The sequence below is a fragment of the Callithrix jacchus genome, chromosome 20 (assembly GCF_049354715.1).
Source record: "Callithrix jacchus isolate 240 chromosome 20, calJac240_pri, whole genome shotgun sequence".
Taxonomy (NCBI): Eukaryota; Metazoa; Chordata; class Mammalia; order Primates; family Cebidae; genus Callithrix; species Callithrix jacchus.
Genome location: NC_133521.1, coordinates 24279484 through 24295982, shown reverse-complemented (window position 1 = coordinate 24295982; position 16499 = coordinate 24279484). Strand labels below are relative to the sequence as shown.

At 37.6% G+C, this 16499-nt stretch overlaps 1 protein-coding gene across 11 annotated transcripts in view; it reads left to right on the top strand.

The window, feature by feature from the left end:
* TERB1 (telomere repeat binding bouquet formation protein 1) overlaps positions 1-16499 on the top strand; it is a 52627-nt gene that overhangs the window by 13453 nt on the left and 22675 nt on the right. For all 11 annotated transcript variants that reach the window (XM_035282704.3, XM_035282705.3, XM_078357370.1 and 8 more), the window contains 7 exons: positions 3288-3398; positions 3594-3722; positions 5654-5782; positions 7852-7912; positions 8008-8123; positions 8228-8350; positions 16123-16275. In XM_035282704.3, the coding sequence (XP_035138595.1) occupies positions 3288-3398; positions 3594-3722; positions 5654-5782; positions 7852-7912; positions 8008-8123; positions 8228-8350; positions 16123-16275 (822 nt within the window). The remainder of the gene's footprint in view (positions 1-3287; positions 3399-3593; positions 3723-5653; positions 5783-7851; positions 7913-8007; positions 8124-8227; positions 8351-16122; positions 16276-16499) is intronic.

Here is a 16499-nt window from a genome sequence, read left to right as displayed (position 1 = left end):
TATACAAAAATTTGTCAGTGTGTTATAATTGACTATATTACTCAATACTGTAACATGCTGTTTAGGTTTTAATCTAGGAGCAATAGAACTATACCATACAGCCTAGATATATAATAAGCTCTACCTTCTAGGTTTGTGTAAGTACACTCTATGATGTTAATACCATGATGGAATCACCTAATGCATTTCTCAGAATGTATCTCCATCATTAAGCAACACTTGACTCTACAATCTATTTTTATGTATTAAAGAGTTATCTGGAAAACTTGGTTTGTTTATTCTAGTAGCTTTCTGTAGATTCCATCAAATTATGTAGATCATGTTGTATGCAAATTCAAATACTTTCTTGCCACTTTGGGGGCCTTTTGTTTCTTTTTTCTTATCTGATGACACTGACTAGACTCTTTGGGACAATGTTATATAGGAGTTGTGAATGGGGAAAGGATTCCAAGTTTAATAAATGGCGTTGGGAAAACTGGCTAGCCATGTGCAGAAAGCAGAAACTGGACCCCTTCCTGACACTTTAACACTAAAATTAACTCCAGATGGAATAAAGACTTAAACATAAGACCTGGCACCATAAAAACCCTAGAAGAAAATCTAGGCAAAACCATTCAGGACATAGGCGTAGGCAAGGACTTCATGACCAAAACACCAAAAGCATTGGCAACAAAAGCCAAAATAGACAAATGGGACCTAATCAAACTCCACAGCTTCTGCACGGCAAAAGAAACAGTCACTAGAGTGAATCGGCAACCAACAGAATGGGAAAACATTTTTGCAGTTTACCCATCTGACAAAGGGCTGATATCCAGAATTTACAAAGAACTTAAACAGAAAAAAAACAAGCCCATTCAAAAATGGGCAAAGGATATGAACAGACACTTTACAAAAGAAGACATACATGAGGCCAACAAACATATGAAAAAATGCTCATCATCACTGGTCATTAGAGAGATGCAAATCAAAACCACATTGAGATACCATCTCATGCCAGTTAGAATGGCGATCATTAAAAAATCTGGAGACAACAGATGCTGGAGAGGATGTGGAGAAATAGGAACACTTTTACACTGTTGGTGGGAGTGTAAATTAGTTCAACCATTGTGGAAGACTGTGGCAATTCCTCAAGGCCTTAGACATAGAAATTCCATTTGACCCAGCAATCCCATTACTGGGTATATATCGGAAGGACTATAAATCGTTCTACTATAAGGACACATGCACACGAATGTTCATTGCAGCACTGTTTACAATAGCAAAGACCTGGAACCAACCCAAATGCCCATCGATGATAGACTGGACTGGGAAAATATGGCACATATACACCATGGAATATTATGCAGCAATCAAAAATGATGAGTTCGTGTCCTTTGTAGGGACATGGATGAATCTGGAAAACATCATTCTCAGCAAACTGACACAAGAACAGAAAATGAAATACCACATATTCTCACTCATAGGCGGGTGAGGAAAAATGAGAACACATGCACACAGGGAAGGGGGTACTACACACTGGGGTCTATTGTGGGGAATAGGGGAGGGACAGTGATGGGGGGCTGGGAAGGGATAGCCTGGGGAGAAAGGCAGCAAAACACACTGCCATGTGTGTACCTATGCAACTATCTTGCACGTTCCACACTTGTACCCCCAAACCTAAAATGCAATAAAAAAAAAAAGAGTGGTGAGAGCAAACATCTCTATCTTATATCTGGTTTTAGAGAGAAGGTATTTCGTCTTTCCCTGTTAGGTATGATATTTGCTGTAGGATTTTCAACTGTAGATGCACTTTGCCAGGTCGAGGAAGTTGCTTTCTATACCAAGTTTGTGGAATATTTTTCTTTAATAAGAAATGCATGTTGAATTTTATCAGATGCTGTTTTTACATCTATTAAGATGACCAAAAGGTTTTCCTGTTTAGCTTATTATGTTACATTGATTTTTTTTTTTTCAAATCATAACCTTGCATTTCTGGAATAAACCCACTTAGTTGTGATGTATTTTTATTTTAATATGTTGTTGGATGCAATTTGCTACAACTGTTTAGACTTTTTGCCTGTATTTTCATGAGGGTTACTGGTCTGTAGTTTTCTTTCTTTTTTTTTTTTTTTGAGACGGAGTTTCGCTCTTGTTACCCAGGCTGGAGTGCAATGGCGCGATCTCGGCTCACAGCAATCTCCGCCTCCTGGGTTCAGGCAATTCTCCTGCCTCAGCCTCCCGAGTAGCTGGGACTACAGGCATGTGCCACCATGCCCAGCTAATTTTCTGTATCTTTAGTAGAGACGGGGTTTCACCATGTTGACCAGGATGGTCTCGATCTCTTGACCTCGTGATCCACCCGCCTCGGCCTCCCAAAGTGCTGGGATTACAGGCTTGAGCCACCGTGCCCGGCCCCTGTAGTTTTCTTTCTAATGGCTTCCATTTTGGTATAAGGGTAATACCAGCCTCATAGAATAAGTTGAGAAGTATTCCTTCTCTTAAACTCTTGGAAAAATTTGAGTAGAATTTATATTATTCCTTAAATGTTTGGTAGAATTTACAAATGAAACCATCTGAACCCAGAGTTTTCTTTGGGTGGAAAAGTTTTTAACACTTAATTCAACTTCTTTCATAGATACAGGACTATTCAAGTTGTCTTTTTCTTGGGTGAATTTTGGTGATGTCATTTCACCTAAGTTGTTGAATCTATAGGTATGAAATTGTGCATAGTACTCCCTTAATATCTTCTGAATATCTGTAGAATGTGGTAATGCCATCTCTCTCATTTCTTATATTGGTAATTTGTGTCTTTACTCCTTTTTTCCTAATTCATCTGACTAGAAATTTATTAGTTTTATTGATCTTCTCGAAGAACATCCTCTGTATTTGTTTTCAGTTTCACTGGTTTCAGGTGGGAGCTGACATCATTGATTTGAGACCTTTCATCCTAAATACTGCTCTCGTAGCATTTCACAAATTCTCATATGTTGTATTTTCATTTTTATCCACTTTTTTTCCTAAATGGCAGATATTTAAACCAGTGTAGCTTTACTTAAAGAGAATAATATTTGGACTTTCTATTCCTATACTTATGCAAAGGGAAAATCAAAGAACTATAAGAAGTTCATTTTAAATTCTTTTGTTTAAAGAACATCTTTTAAAAAATACATGGTTGTTGGCTTATGAAAGTAATACATGCCTATTACTTTAAAAGTTGACTATTCCAAAGGTATGTATTTAGTACGTGAAGTTCGAATGGTTAGTTTTTGAAAGAGACCGTTTAAAATAATGACATTTTTGTTCTTTAGAAATGAAGACTGACCTGAACTTACTATTGGAGTGTCTAAAGCATCAAATGGACAATGCTTTTTCACAAAAGGAAGCTTTGGTCACTATTCATTCAATTTGTCAACAAAACAGTAAGATATAATAGTGAATTTTTATCTGTGATTCTAGTTCTTTAGATCTATGTTATATCAAATAAGCATATTCTTTATCTTTCACTCAGTTATTCTACATAATATGTTACTTTCTTCATGTGATTTATTTTATCCCTGAAAGGATGATCAAAATAAATATCATTTCTATTTTGTTTTTTTCTGCATATCCTACAGGTAACGCAAGTATTTATTTTCGGGAAATTGGTGGTTTGATGTTTGTAAAAAATCTTGCAAAGTCAAGTGAACATAGCATGGTAAAAGAAGCAGCCTTATATACATTAGGAGCTATCGCAGAAAAAAATGGTAAAATATAAACTTTATTTCATTATACTTAAGCATTGTGTTATATTTTAACAGTATACTCAAAACTAATTTTAATTTCCTTTCCTTTTTTTTATGTTTGAATAATTTTATCCAGCCTCCCTCCTTCCTTCCCTCCCTCCTTTCCTCCATTCTTTCCTTCCTTCTCTCCTTTTTCGTCCTCTCTCTCTCCTTCCCTTCCCTTCCCTTTCCCTTTTCTCTATTCCCTTCAGCTCTCCTCCCCTTATTCCTTCCCCTTCTCTTCCTTTTTTCCTTCCCTTCCCTTTCCCTTCCTTTTTTCCTTCCCTTCCCTTTCCCTTTTTTCTTTCCTTTCTATTCTCTTTCATCTTCCTTCCAGATTGAAGAATGAAGATAACCCACAACCATGTTATTTGTGGTTAAATATGCTTTGGGTATAGAAATTCATGTTGGCAAGAACGCTTTTCTGCAGTATGTCTAAAATAAGGTTGAATATAAACCCTTGGTTTGTCAGACCAACTTTATATTCTTATATTTTCATTTATTAAATATTTCTTCATCAGCTAGGCATGATGTCTCACACCTATAATCCCAGCGCTTTGGGAGGCTGAGGCAGGTGGATCACTTGACCTTAGGAGTTTGAGACCAGCCTGGACAACATGGTGATACCCAATCTCTACCAAAAATAAAAAAAATTAGCCAGGCGTGGTGGTGTGTACCTGTGGTCCCAGCTACTTGGGAGGCCACGGTGGGAGATTGCTTGAGCCTGGAAGGTGGAGGTGGCAGTGAGCTGAGTTTATGCCACTGCACTCCAACCTGGGTGACAGATCACAGAGTAAGACTGTCTCAAAAAAAGAGAATTATAACCTTTTAGGAACCAAGGCTTGTGCAAAGCATTGGGGATACAGGGATAAGTAAGATACGGTCCTTTTCATGGCTATATAATAGGTGTATATATTTATTAGGGTACATGAGGTGTTTTGATACAGACATGCAATACATAATCACATCATGGAGAATGGGGTTTCCATCCATTCAAACATTTGTTCTTTATGTTATACAAACAATTCAATTATGCTCTTTAGTTATTTTAAAGGGTACAACTAAATTATTATTGACTATGGTTACTCTGTTGTGCTATCAAATAGTAAGTCTTAGTTATTCTTTCTATTTTTGGGGGGGAACCATTCCCCACCACCTCCCACTACCCTTCCCAGCCTCTGGTAATCATTTGTTTCCATGAGTTCAATTGTTTTGATTTTTAGATCCACATATAAGTGAGAACATGTGATGTTTGTCTTTCTGTGCCTCGCTTAGTCCTTGCCTTTGAGATAGAGTCTAATAGCTGATTCTAGGAACTGTATGAAATATTGATTGTATCTTTATGTCTATATTATTTTTGTAAAATTCTGCTTTCATTATTATCACACACACAAAAAAACTCAGGTAGTATGATTTTTGAAAAGATTTTCATTTCTAGAAAAGTCTCAATAGCACAAATATTGTTTGTCCCTCTGTTTTCTAAAGCAGATTTCTGAATTCTTTTGAATTGTTTTTCTTGCTGTTTTGTTACTCATCCTTTAAAGGTTTTTTTTGCTAAATTTTATTTAAGTTTTTATTCAGATAAGTTTTTATTATAAACTCTAGCTAATGTGTGTTTTGGAGCCTAGATTAAGTACTTTTGATTAATATACTGCTTCTTTCTTTCTTTATTTTTGTTTTTATTTTTTTTTTTATTTTTAGCCCTGCCCTTCCAATATACCACTTTTTTAGTCTGCTAATTGAGTAAACACATACCGGTTTGTCAGAAATATTGTTGTATGACTAATAAATATCAATTAAATGAGATTCAGTTAAGAGCCATCCCCAGTTAGGCAATTTTGTATTTTGTTCAGCACATTTTAAAGCATGTTTGTCATAATGCATTGAAATTAAAATTATATTTTATATTTCAGTTTACTGTCAACAGACTTTGTGTACTTCAGAGTTGTTTGAAGACTTAACTTGGTTCTTATCTAATGATTCAAACATAAATTTGAAAAGAATGTCTGTTTATGTTATTTTGGTTCTGGTTTCAAATAACAGTAAGTACATTCTCTTATGAATGTTTGAAAACACTTTAATCAATTGGAACAGTCATTATTAATTTTTTACTTTAGACCTTGTATCAGTACTTTTTTTGTTTTTTTTTTCTTTTTTTGATACGGAGTCTCACTCTGGCACCCAGGCTGGAGTGCAGTGGCACGATCTCAGCTTACTGCAACCTCTGCCTCCTGATTCAAGCGATTCTCCTGCCTACTGAGTAGCTGGGATTACAGGCACGTGCTACTGTGCCTGGCTAATTTTTGGATTTTTAGTACAGATGGGGATTTCACCATGTTGGCCAGGCTGGTCTCAAACTCCTGGTGTCAAGTGACCCACCCACCTCGGCCTCCCAAAGTGCTGAGATTACAGGCATGAGCCACCATGCCCTGCCGAGTACCTTTTTAAAATCTCTCCTCTGAGAAATACTTATTTAAAGATAAGGGGGCGGTGGCTCACGCCTGTAATCTCAGCACTTTGAGAGGCTGAGGTGGGTGGATCAGTAAGGTCAGGAGATCGTGACCATCCTGGCCAACATGGTGAAACCCTGTCTCTACTAAAATACAAAAAGTTAGCCAGGTGTGGTGGTGTGCACTTATAATCCCAGGTACTCGGGAGGCTGAAGCAGGGAATCGCTTGAACCCGGGAGGCAGAGGTTACAGGAAGCCAAGATCACACCACTGCACTCCAGTCTGGCGAGAGAGACAGAGCAAGACTGTCTCAAAAAAAAAAAAAAAGAAAGAAAAGAAAAAAGAAAAAAAGTAAAGGGGGTTAATAGCATGTATTTAATCATTCAATACTTACTAACTTTAAGAAATTATAACGTAATTATAGTGCTTATCATTGAAAGGTAACAGTTTTAAAGAGAAAAAGGGAGGCATTTAATGAATTAGTTGATTTTCTGCTGAATTGACCATTTAGTTACAGTGTTTACAGTATAAGCCACCAATGGTTTTTATTTTGGAATAATTTTAGATTTACAGAAAAGTTGCAAAGATAATATAGAATGTTCCTGTATACTTACTGCTCAGTTATTTTTTAACTTTTTAAAATTTTAGTTCTTCAAATTGTTAGAAATTTTGTAAGCATTTAAAATGTTTCTAGGCCAGGTGTGGTGGCTCATCCCTGTAATCCCAGCATTTTGGGAGGCTGAGGTGGGAGGATCCCTTAAGCCCAGGAGGTCGAGGCTACAGTGAGCTGTGATCGAGCCACTGCATTCTAGCCTGAATGACAGAGCAAGACCTCATCTCAAAAAAGAGAAATGTTTCTAGATAGGCGAGGTGGGTCACATCTGTAACCCCAGCACTTGGGGAGGCCAAGGCTGTGCGACCTATTCCCCATGTCGCCTAGGTCCCAGCACAAAGACCATATTCAGTACCAGCAGACTCTCTTATGCCACTCTTTCAGCTAGAGGGAAAATGGCATGGGCCGGGGGAAGTCTGGGTGGTCATAGGGCTCAAGGCCCAAACCCCCAGGGTGTTGGGCAGGGGCTGGGCAACCTTGGGGAAGCGAGGCATCAGATTGTACCCTTGAGGGGGAGGAGTCAATCCTCACCTTCTTCTGCTACCAGTGGCTGGTTCCTCGCCCTTCTAGGTCTTGGCTATTCTTGTTTCCATGGAAAGGGTCACAGACCCAGATATAATGGTAGTCTGAGCAGCTTAAGCAGTTCGGCTAAGCTTCTTGGCAGAGAGGCCTAAGGAGGTTCCTTCTTGCCAGGTGTGCACTTAAAAAAAAAATGTGTCTAGATTTTATTTGTTTTATTTTGGAAAAACTAGAAAAGGCTGAATTTATTTATTTTTTCTATTTTGGAACTTACCTTGATACTGTAACACAGAACCATGATGCAGAATAAGAGTTTTGTAATTTTTAGAGGAAAATTTGAATACAATTATTTTATAAGCATTAGTGATATTTTTTATAATAATCTTGATTACAAATTTTTATCCACTGTAATTCTGTGTTATATTTTAAAGTTGTTTAAAAGTTATTTGTTAAAATAAAACTTAACAGTTCTTTATTTCTACAAGACTATTTGTAAATAAAACTCGTATTTTTATGGCTTTTTTTTAAGGGACTGGACAAACACTTGTGAGAGAAACAGGTTGTATTACAGTTCTGTCACGGTTATTCAGGTAAACAAATACAAATTTCTTTTTGTTAATTATTCATTACTTAGGACCTTAACACATTTGTATTAATTTATTTTCTTTTCTTTTTAACCTAATAGGACACTTCTTTCAAAACATGAGTTGGATTTGTCAGATAAAAATGTTTTCCAGAGTTATCAGTTATGGTCTTCAGTATGTAGTACTCTGTGTGTCTGTGTCAACAATCCTCAAAATGGTAATTATCTGTAATGTTTAAATATAAAAATAAGATAAAAACAAATTAAAACTGATATTTTCCAATTGTCATATTAAAACATGATTGACTTTGTCTTCTTTCAGATGAGAATCAAATGTTTTGCTGTTCACTTTTTCCACATGCTAATGAGTGGCTAAAAAATTGCATGAAACCTGAAATAATTCGCCCTATTTGCTCATTTATTGCACTCACTCTTGCAAATAACAGTAAGTATTCATTATTTTCTAGGTCATAGTTGAAGAAACATACTTCAAAGCATAATAAAAACTATTGAATTCACTATTGAATCAATTGAATTCTTGTAATTTGGGTTTTTTTTTAAATGTATTTAGATTCTTAAAGATAAGAAAATCTTTAAAGTAGATCTTTTTAGGAGGATATTTGGGAAATAGTGGTAGCAGCATCGGTTTTTAATTGCCCCAGATACCTTCATAAAACAGAAAAACCAGATAGCAAGACTAAAACCCATAGAGTGTGTTCTCTGATCACAAGGTAATTAAATTAGAAATGAATAAAAACAAAACACCTAGAAAAGCCCCAGATATCTGGTAATTAAACAACTTGGTACTAAAATTCATGAGTCAATGCATGAATCATAAGGAAAATTAGAAAATGTTTCTAACTGAATGATAATGAAAATATAGCATTAGGCCAGGCACAGTGGCTCACGCATATAATCCTAGCATTTTGGTAATCTGAAGTGGACGGATCCCTTGGGGTCAGGAGTTTGAGACCACCCTGACCAACATGGTGAAACCCTATCTCTACTAAAAATACAAAAATTAGCCAGACGTGGTGGTAAACACCTATAATTCCAGCTACTTGGGAGGCTGAGGCAGGAGAATCACTTGAGCCCAGGAGGCAGAGGTTGCAGTGAGCCAATATCTTGCCATTGTATTCCATGCTGGGCAACAGAATGAGACTCTGTCAAAAAAAAAAAAAAAAAACCCACCACACACACACAGCCTGATTCAGTGACTCACACCTGTGATCCCAGCATTGTGGAAGGTATAGGTGGGCAAATTGCTTGAGGTCAGGAGTTTGAGACCAACCTGACCAACATGGTGTAACCTTGTCTCTACTGAAAATACAAAACAGCCCGGTGCCTATAATCCCAGATACTCAGGAGGCTGAGGCAGGAGGTGGAGGTTGTGAGCCGAGATCACACTACTGTATTCCAGCCTGGGTAACAGAGTGAGACTCTGTCTCAAAAAATAAAGTTAAATAAATAAATAAATAAAAGAGATCTGTGGGATGTTGCAAAACAGTGTTTAGAAGGAAATTTATAGTATTAAGGCTTATATAAGAAAAGAAGAAAGGTCTCAAGTCAATTCTGTTAGCTTCTGGCTGGTTGTAGTGGCTGTTGCCTGTTATCCCAGCACTTTGGGAGGCTGAAGTGGGGGATCACTTGAGGTCAGGGGTTCAAGACCAACCTGGCCAACACGACAATAAAAAAATTATATTAGCTTCTACCTAAGAAATTAGCAAACCAAGCAAGTTAAATAAGTATAACAAAGGGAATAATGACGAGAAGATTAGAAATCAGTGAAATAGAGAAAAGCACAGAATAGAGAAAAATAATTGAAACGTGAGCTAATTCTTTAAAAAGATCAATAAAAGTGATCCTCTAGCCAGACTGATCACAAAGTAATAAGAGAAAGCTCAGATTATCAATACCAGGAATGAAAAGTGACATCACTATAGATCTTAACAGATATTGAAAGAATAGTACAACAGCTTTATGTCATGACATTTAACAGCCTAGATGAGGCTGGGTACAGTGGCTCACCCCTGTAATCCTAGCACACTGGGAGGCTGAGGCAGGCAGATTATGAGGTCAAGAGACTGAGACCATCCTGGCCAAAGATGGTGAAACCCTGTCTCTACTAAAAATACAAAAAAAATTAGATGGGTGTGGTGGTGCATGCCTGTAGTCCCAGCTACTTGGGAGGCTGAGGCAGGAGAATCATTCGAACCTGGAAGGCGGAGGTTACAGTGAGCCAAGATCACACCACTGCACTCCAGCCTGGGCAACAGAGTGAGACTTGATCTCAAAAAAAAAAAAAAAAAAAAAAAAACAAAAAAAAAAACACCTAGATGAGTTGGAGAAATTCTTTGAAAGATAAAAACTACCAAACAAAGCTCACTCAAGAAGAAATAGGTAACCTGAATATTCCTGAATAATCTGCTGAGATTTTGCTTGGGAATGCCATGAATCTAGAATTGAATTTGAAAGTGACATTCTTACAATGCTGAGTCTTACATTAAAGAAGTTAAAGTTAAAGAAGTCAAATTTGTAGTTTAAAACCTTATCACAAAAGCTGGGCATGATGGCACATGTCTCTAGTCCCAGATGTCGGGAGACTGAGGTGGGAAGATCACTTGAGCCCAGAAGTTCAAGGGTATAGTGTATGATTATCATACCTGAGAATAGCCACTGCAGCCTGGGCAACATAGCAAGAACCTACCTCTTAAAAACAAAGAACAAAACCAAGAACAACAAAAACCTTAAAGCAAAACCTTAGCATAGAAAATTCCAGGCCTTAATGGTTTTATTGGCAAATTATGCCAAACATTTCAGGAAGCAAACAATTTCAAATAAATTATTCCAGGAAATAGAAGTGGGAGAAGCACTTCCCAACATATAAGGCCAGCATTACTCCAGTATCACAACCCAGAATCAACATTACGAGAACCTGTAGGCTAATAGCTTTATGAATATAGAGATGTAAAAATCCTTAACAAAATATTAACAAATCTAATTTAGCAATATGTAGAAAAGATAATACATTATGACCAAGTGACATGTATCCCAGGAATGCATGATTGGCTTAACATTAGAAAATTCATCATATTTACAGTCTAGAAAAGAACAATGTGATAATTTCAATAGATACAGGAAAAGCATTTGACATAATTCAAAATACATTTGTAAACTCATGGTAAAATAGAAACAGAAGGGAACTTCCTTAATGTGATAAAGGGCCTGTACAAAAGTACAGGTAACATAATTAATGGTGAAAGACTTAATGTTTTCCCCTTGAGACTAGAAAAAAAGACAAAAGGCTAGGTGTAGTGACTCACCTATAATCCCAGCACTTTGGGAGGCCGAAACAGGAGGATCACTTGAGTCTAGGAGTTTAAGACCAGCCTGGGCAACATAGAAAGACCCTGTCTCTACAAAAAATTTAAAAACTAGCCAGGTGTGATGGTTCACACCTGTAGTCCCAGCTACTTGAGAGGCTGTGGTAGGAGGATTGCTTGAGCCTGGAAGGTCAAGGCTGCAATGAGCTATGATTGTGTTATTGCACTCCAGCCTGGGCAACAGAGAGAGATCCTGTCTCTCTCTCTCTCTCTCTCTCTCTCTCACACACACACATACACACACACCCCATAACAAACAAAAATGAAAATAAAAAGAAAATTAATGAGATATATAATACTCTGGATTGTAAGACTCAAGCATTGTAAGAATGTCACTTTCAGATTCAATTCTAGATTCATGGCATTCCCAAGCAAAATCTCAGCAGATTTTTCTGTAGAAATTAACAAGCTAATTCTAAAACTTACATAGAATGCAAAAGGCCTAGGATAATCAAAACTTTTGGGGAAAAAAGGACAAAACTGTAGGACTATGTTGCCTGATTTTAGTACTTACACAGAAGTCAAGGAAGCATGGCATTGCTGTAGGTGTAGACATATAGATTCTTTTTTTTTTTTTTGAGACAGAGTTTTACTCTTGTTGCCCACGCTGGAGTGCAATGGCACAGTCTTGACTCACTGCAACCTCTACCTCCTGGGTTCAAGTGATTCTTCTGCCTCAGCCTCCTGAGTAGCTGGGATTACAGGTGCCCACCACCGTGCCTGGCTAATTTTTGTATTTTTAGTAGAGACAGAGTTTCACCATGTTGGCCAGGCTGGTCTTGAACTGATCTCAGGTGATCCATCCTCCCTCAGCCTCCCAAAGTGCTGGGATTACAGGCATGAGCCACTGTACCCAGCCTTGTAGATTTATAGATTAAGGAAACAAAAATGAGAGCCCAGAAATAGATTAATACATATATGATTGTTGATTGTCTGCAAAGATGCCATTGTAATTCTGTGGAGGAAAAGATATTTTCAACAAATGGTACTAGAAAAAGTGGATATCTATATGCAAAATATGAGTCTGAACTCTTATACAGTATATAAAAACTAACTTGAAATCAAGGCTCATAGAGTTAAATACAAGATTGAAAAATATATAATGTGGACAAAAGCAGAAAGTTCTCACAACTTGAGGGTAGGCAAAGATTTCTAAGGACACAAAAAGAACGAATCACTAAAGAAAAAATGGTAAGGCTGAACGCGGTGGCTAATGCCTGTAATCCCAGCACTTTGGGAGGCCAAGGTGGGTGGATCACGAGGTCAGAATTTTGAGACCACCCTGACCAACATGGTGAAACCCCATCTCTACAAAACAAACAAACAAACAAAAAAAAGCAAAAAAAAAAAAATTATCTGGTGTGGTGGCATATGCCTGTAATCCCAGCTATTCGGGAGACTGCCACAGAGAATCACTTGAATCTGGGAGGCAGATTCCAGCCTGGCAACAGAGCAAGCCTCTGTCTCAAAAAACAAAAAAAAAAGGGAAGGAAAAAATGATAAATTGGACTTCACTGAAATAATTTAGCTCTTCAGAAGAGCTTGCTATGAGGATGAAAGGTAAGCCAGACTAAAATAAAAGACTTGAGAAACATTCATCTAAGAATTTGTACCCAGAAATTTGTCAACAGCTCTTATAAATCAATAATAAGACCAAAACAACCTGATAATTAAAAAAATGGGCAAAAGATTTGAACAGATATTTCACCAAAGAAGATATGAATATTTACTAAGTACTTGAAAAGATGTTTAAGATTGGGCACGGTGGCCAGAGCAAGACTCTGTCTCAGGGAAAAAAAATGCTCAAGAAATAATTAGTTTGAAAAATCCAAAGTGAAATCCCATGGAGATACTACTACACATCCACTAGCATGTTAAAAATAAAAAATGGTCGGCCAGTCTTGGTGGCTTATACCTGTAATCCCAGCACTTTGGGAGGCCGAGGCAGGCGGATCACGAGGTCAGGAGTTCAAGACCAGCCTGAACATGGTGAAACCCCGTCTCTACTAAAAATACAAAAATTAGCCAGGTGTGGTGGCATGTGTCTGTGATCCCAGCTACTCAGGAGGCTGAGGGTAGGAGAATTGCTTGAACCCAGGAATAGGAGGTTGTAGTGAACCAAGATCATACCACTGCACTCCAGCCTGGGTGACAGAGCAAGACTCCATCTCAAAATAAATAAATAAAATAAATAAAAGGCGATCATGCTAAATATTAGCAAGGATGTGCAACAACTAGAACTTTCACACATTGCTGATGTATGTTTATGTTCAAGTGTTTGAAACAAATACGTTTCACATGCAAAGGGTATGGCTCTAGAATTGAAAAAAATTGGAATCTTGCTCAGTGTGAGAGAAAGACAAGAAAAAAAAAAGAAAAAAAATTGGAATCTCATGATACCCTGACAATCCCTTTTCCTCTAAAAGCCAGCTTTAATGAGTGATACTTATAGGACTTCATTAATCTCAGTAAACTACAGATTAGCGAAAATCTGAAATATTCAGTGTACAATAAATGTGGTCTAGGATGTTCTTCTGCTTATATGCCCAAGTTTTTGTCACTTAGGCTATAACTATGAATCTGTAGTAATACACTGCCATTTTCATCTAAGCATTCAGATGCTTTTTTTTTTTTTTTTGGAGTTAGAGTCTCACTCTGTCATGCCGGCTAGAGTACACTGGCACAATCATGACCACTGCAGCTTTAAACTTCCGGGCTTAAGCAATACCCCTGCCTTACCCTCCTGAGTTGCTGGGACTACAGGCACACACCACTGAGCTTGGCTAATTTTTTATTTTATTTTTTGTAGGGATGGGGTCTTGCTTTGTTGCCCAGGCTGATACTGAACTTCTGGATTCAAGCAATCATCCTGCCTCAGCCTCTCAAAAATGCTAGAATTACAGATATGAGCTACTACCACACCCAGCCTCTTTTTTGAAGATTTTTTAAAAATGAAAATACTTTTTAGTAGAAAATCCTATTTTGGAGCCACCGTATATTGAAAATGTTTGCCTGTCCTTAAATAATGTTTCTGGGCTGGGCGCAATGGCTCACGCCTGTAATCCCAACACTTTGGGAGGCCAAGGCAGGCAGATTGCTTGAGTTCAGGAGCTCGAGACCAGCCTAGACAACATGGTGAAACACCATCTCTACCAAAAATACAAAAATTACCTGGGCATGGTGCTTGCCTGTAGTCCCAGCTACTTAGAAGGCTGAGGTGGAAGAATTGCTTGAGACCATGAGGCAGAGGATGCAGCAAGCCAAGATGGCGCCACCGCACTCCAGTTTGGATGACAGAGTAAGACCTCATCTCAAAAAATAAATAAATAAATAAATAATAAAAAATTTTTTTAAAAATTCCTTTCCCAGATGTGAAAAATTCTGAATATGATTTTTAGACTAATATCTGTTTTGTTAAACAATACAAAAATTAATTTTTGTCTTTAAATCACTTTGCTTTACTTTATGGAACTAGAATAAACAAGAAGGTTGGTAGATTTATAATCAGCAGCCTATATATCCGTATATTCATTTATTATAAGCCCATTACTGAGACAGAGGCTGTTAGAGACCTTTGTATCCAGAGACCCATTGGATACTTACCCATCAGAATTCTTTTCTTTTCCTTTCTTTCTGAGATAGGGTGTTGCTCTGTCACCTAGACTAGAGTGAAGTGGCATACTCATAGCTCACTGCACCCTCGACATCCTGGGCTCAAACTACCCTTCCACCTCAGCCTCCCTGTAGCTGGGACTACAGGCATGCGCCGCCATGCCCAACTAATTTTTTTGTATTTTTTTTTTAGAGACAGGGTTTCACTACGTTGCCCAGGCTGGTCTTGAACTCCAGAGCTCAAGTAATCCACCTGCCTTGGCCTCCTGAGTGTTGGGATTAAATGCGTGAGAAACCATGCCCAGCCCAGAATTATTTTCATCCAGGGAACAAAAAATATATACCAGCCATCGAATCTTTGCTTGGAGTAGTCGTTATGAGTCTCAGTGATGTGTTATAATTTTAAGCTTCAAGAACTAAAAGAATTAGGTGTAAATATGATGGATGAGATGTATACTCTTTTAGAAGAGCACTTTGAAGAGTCAAACAATCTGAGGAATTAGTTAGATTGCAGAAAACAGACAACTTGCTAATTACCAAGCTGAATGAATGAATATATTCTTTATAACTCTATTGAAATACTTGTTTAATGCTGTTGAGGGACACATTTTGATTTGCTTTTTTGAGACAGAGTCTCACTCTGTCAACCAGGCTGGAGTACCGTGGTATGAGCTCAGCTCACTGCAACCTCCCCCTCCTCTATTCAAGTGATCCTCCTGCCTCAGCTACCTGAGTAGCTGGGTTTATAGGTGTGCACCACCATGCCCAGCTTATTTTTTGTATTTTTAGTAGAGACGGGGTTTCAGCATGTTGGCCACGCTGGTCTTGAACTGATCTCAAGCAATCTGCCCATCTCAGTCTCCCGAAGTGCTGGGACTACAGGCATGAGCCACCATGTTCAGTGCAAAGGACAGTTTAATAATGTCATTTTTACAAAATAGAGCAGTTCTTACTAAATGAAACATAAAAGATTTCTAAGACACAAGAAATACTGTGCTATACATATAGTTTTACTATGTTAAAGTAAGGTGCTTACATAAATAATTATTTTGATTATGTATATGCACAGGTAAAGATTAGATTTTAAATTATTTAATTGTGGGATTTTTAGAAAGTATTTGAACAGATCAAGTTAATGTTATGTTTAGTGCAAATTTATTGAATAAAACCATTCACCTGTCTTGTTTAAAATATTAATAGTTTTGCTACTTTATTTTTTAAGCATATGCTCAGAAATACTTTATATCTGTGGGTGGACTGGATGTATTGGCACAAGTTCTCATGCAACTGGAATCTGATTCACATGAGACTCTTTCCAGTGCTAAACTTGCAGTGGTTGTGACAAAGACCGTGGATGCATGCATTGCTGATAATCGTGAGTAACAATGCTTACTAGTTGTTTTGAAATTGAATTTTGTTTGAATATAGCATGATGAGTGTTGAAATAGTAGATTAAACAGTAACATGGTTTAGACTAACAGTTTCTCACAAGTGGAAGGGAGTATTAGAAATTATCCAGCACTGCCGGGTACAGTGGTTCATGCCTATAATCCCAGCACTTTGGGAGGCTCAGGTGGGCGGATCACCTGAGGTCAGGAG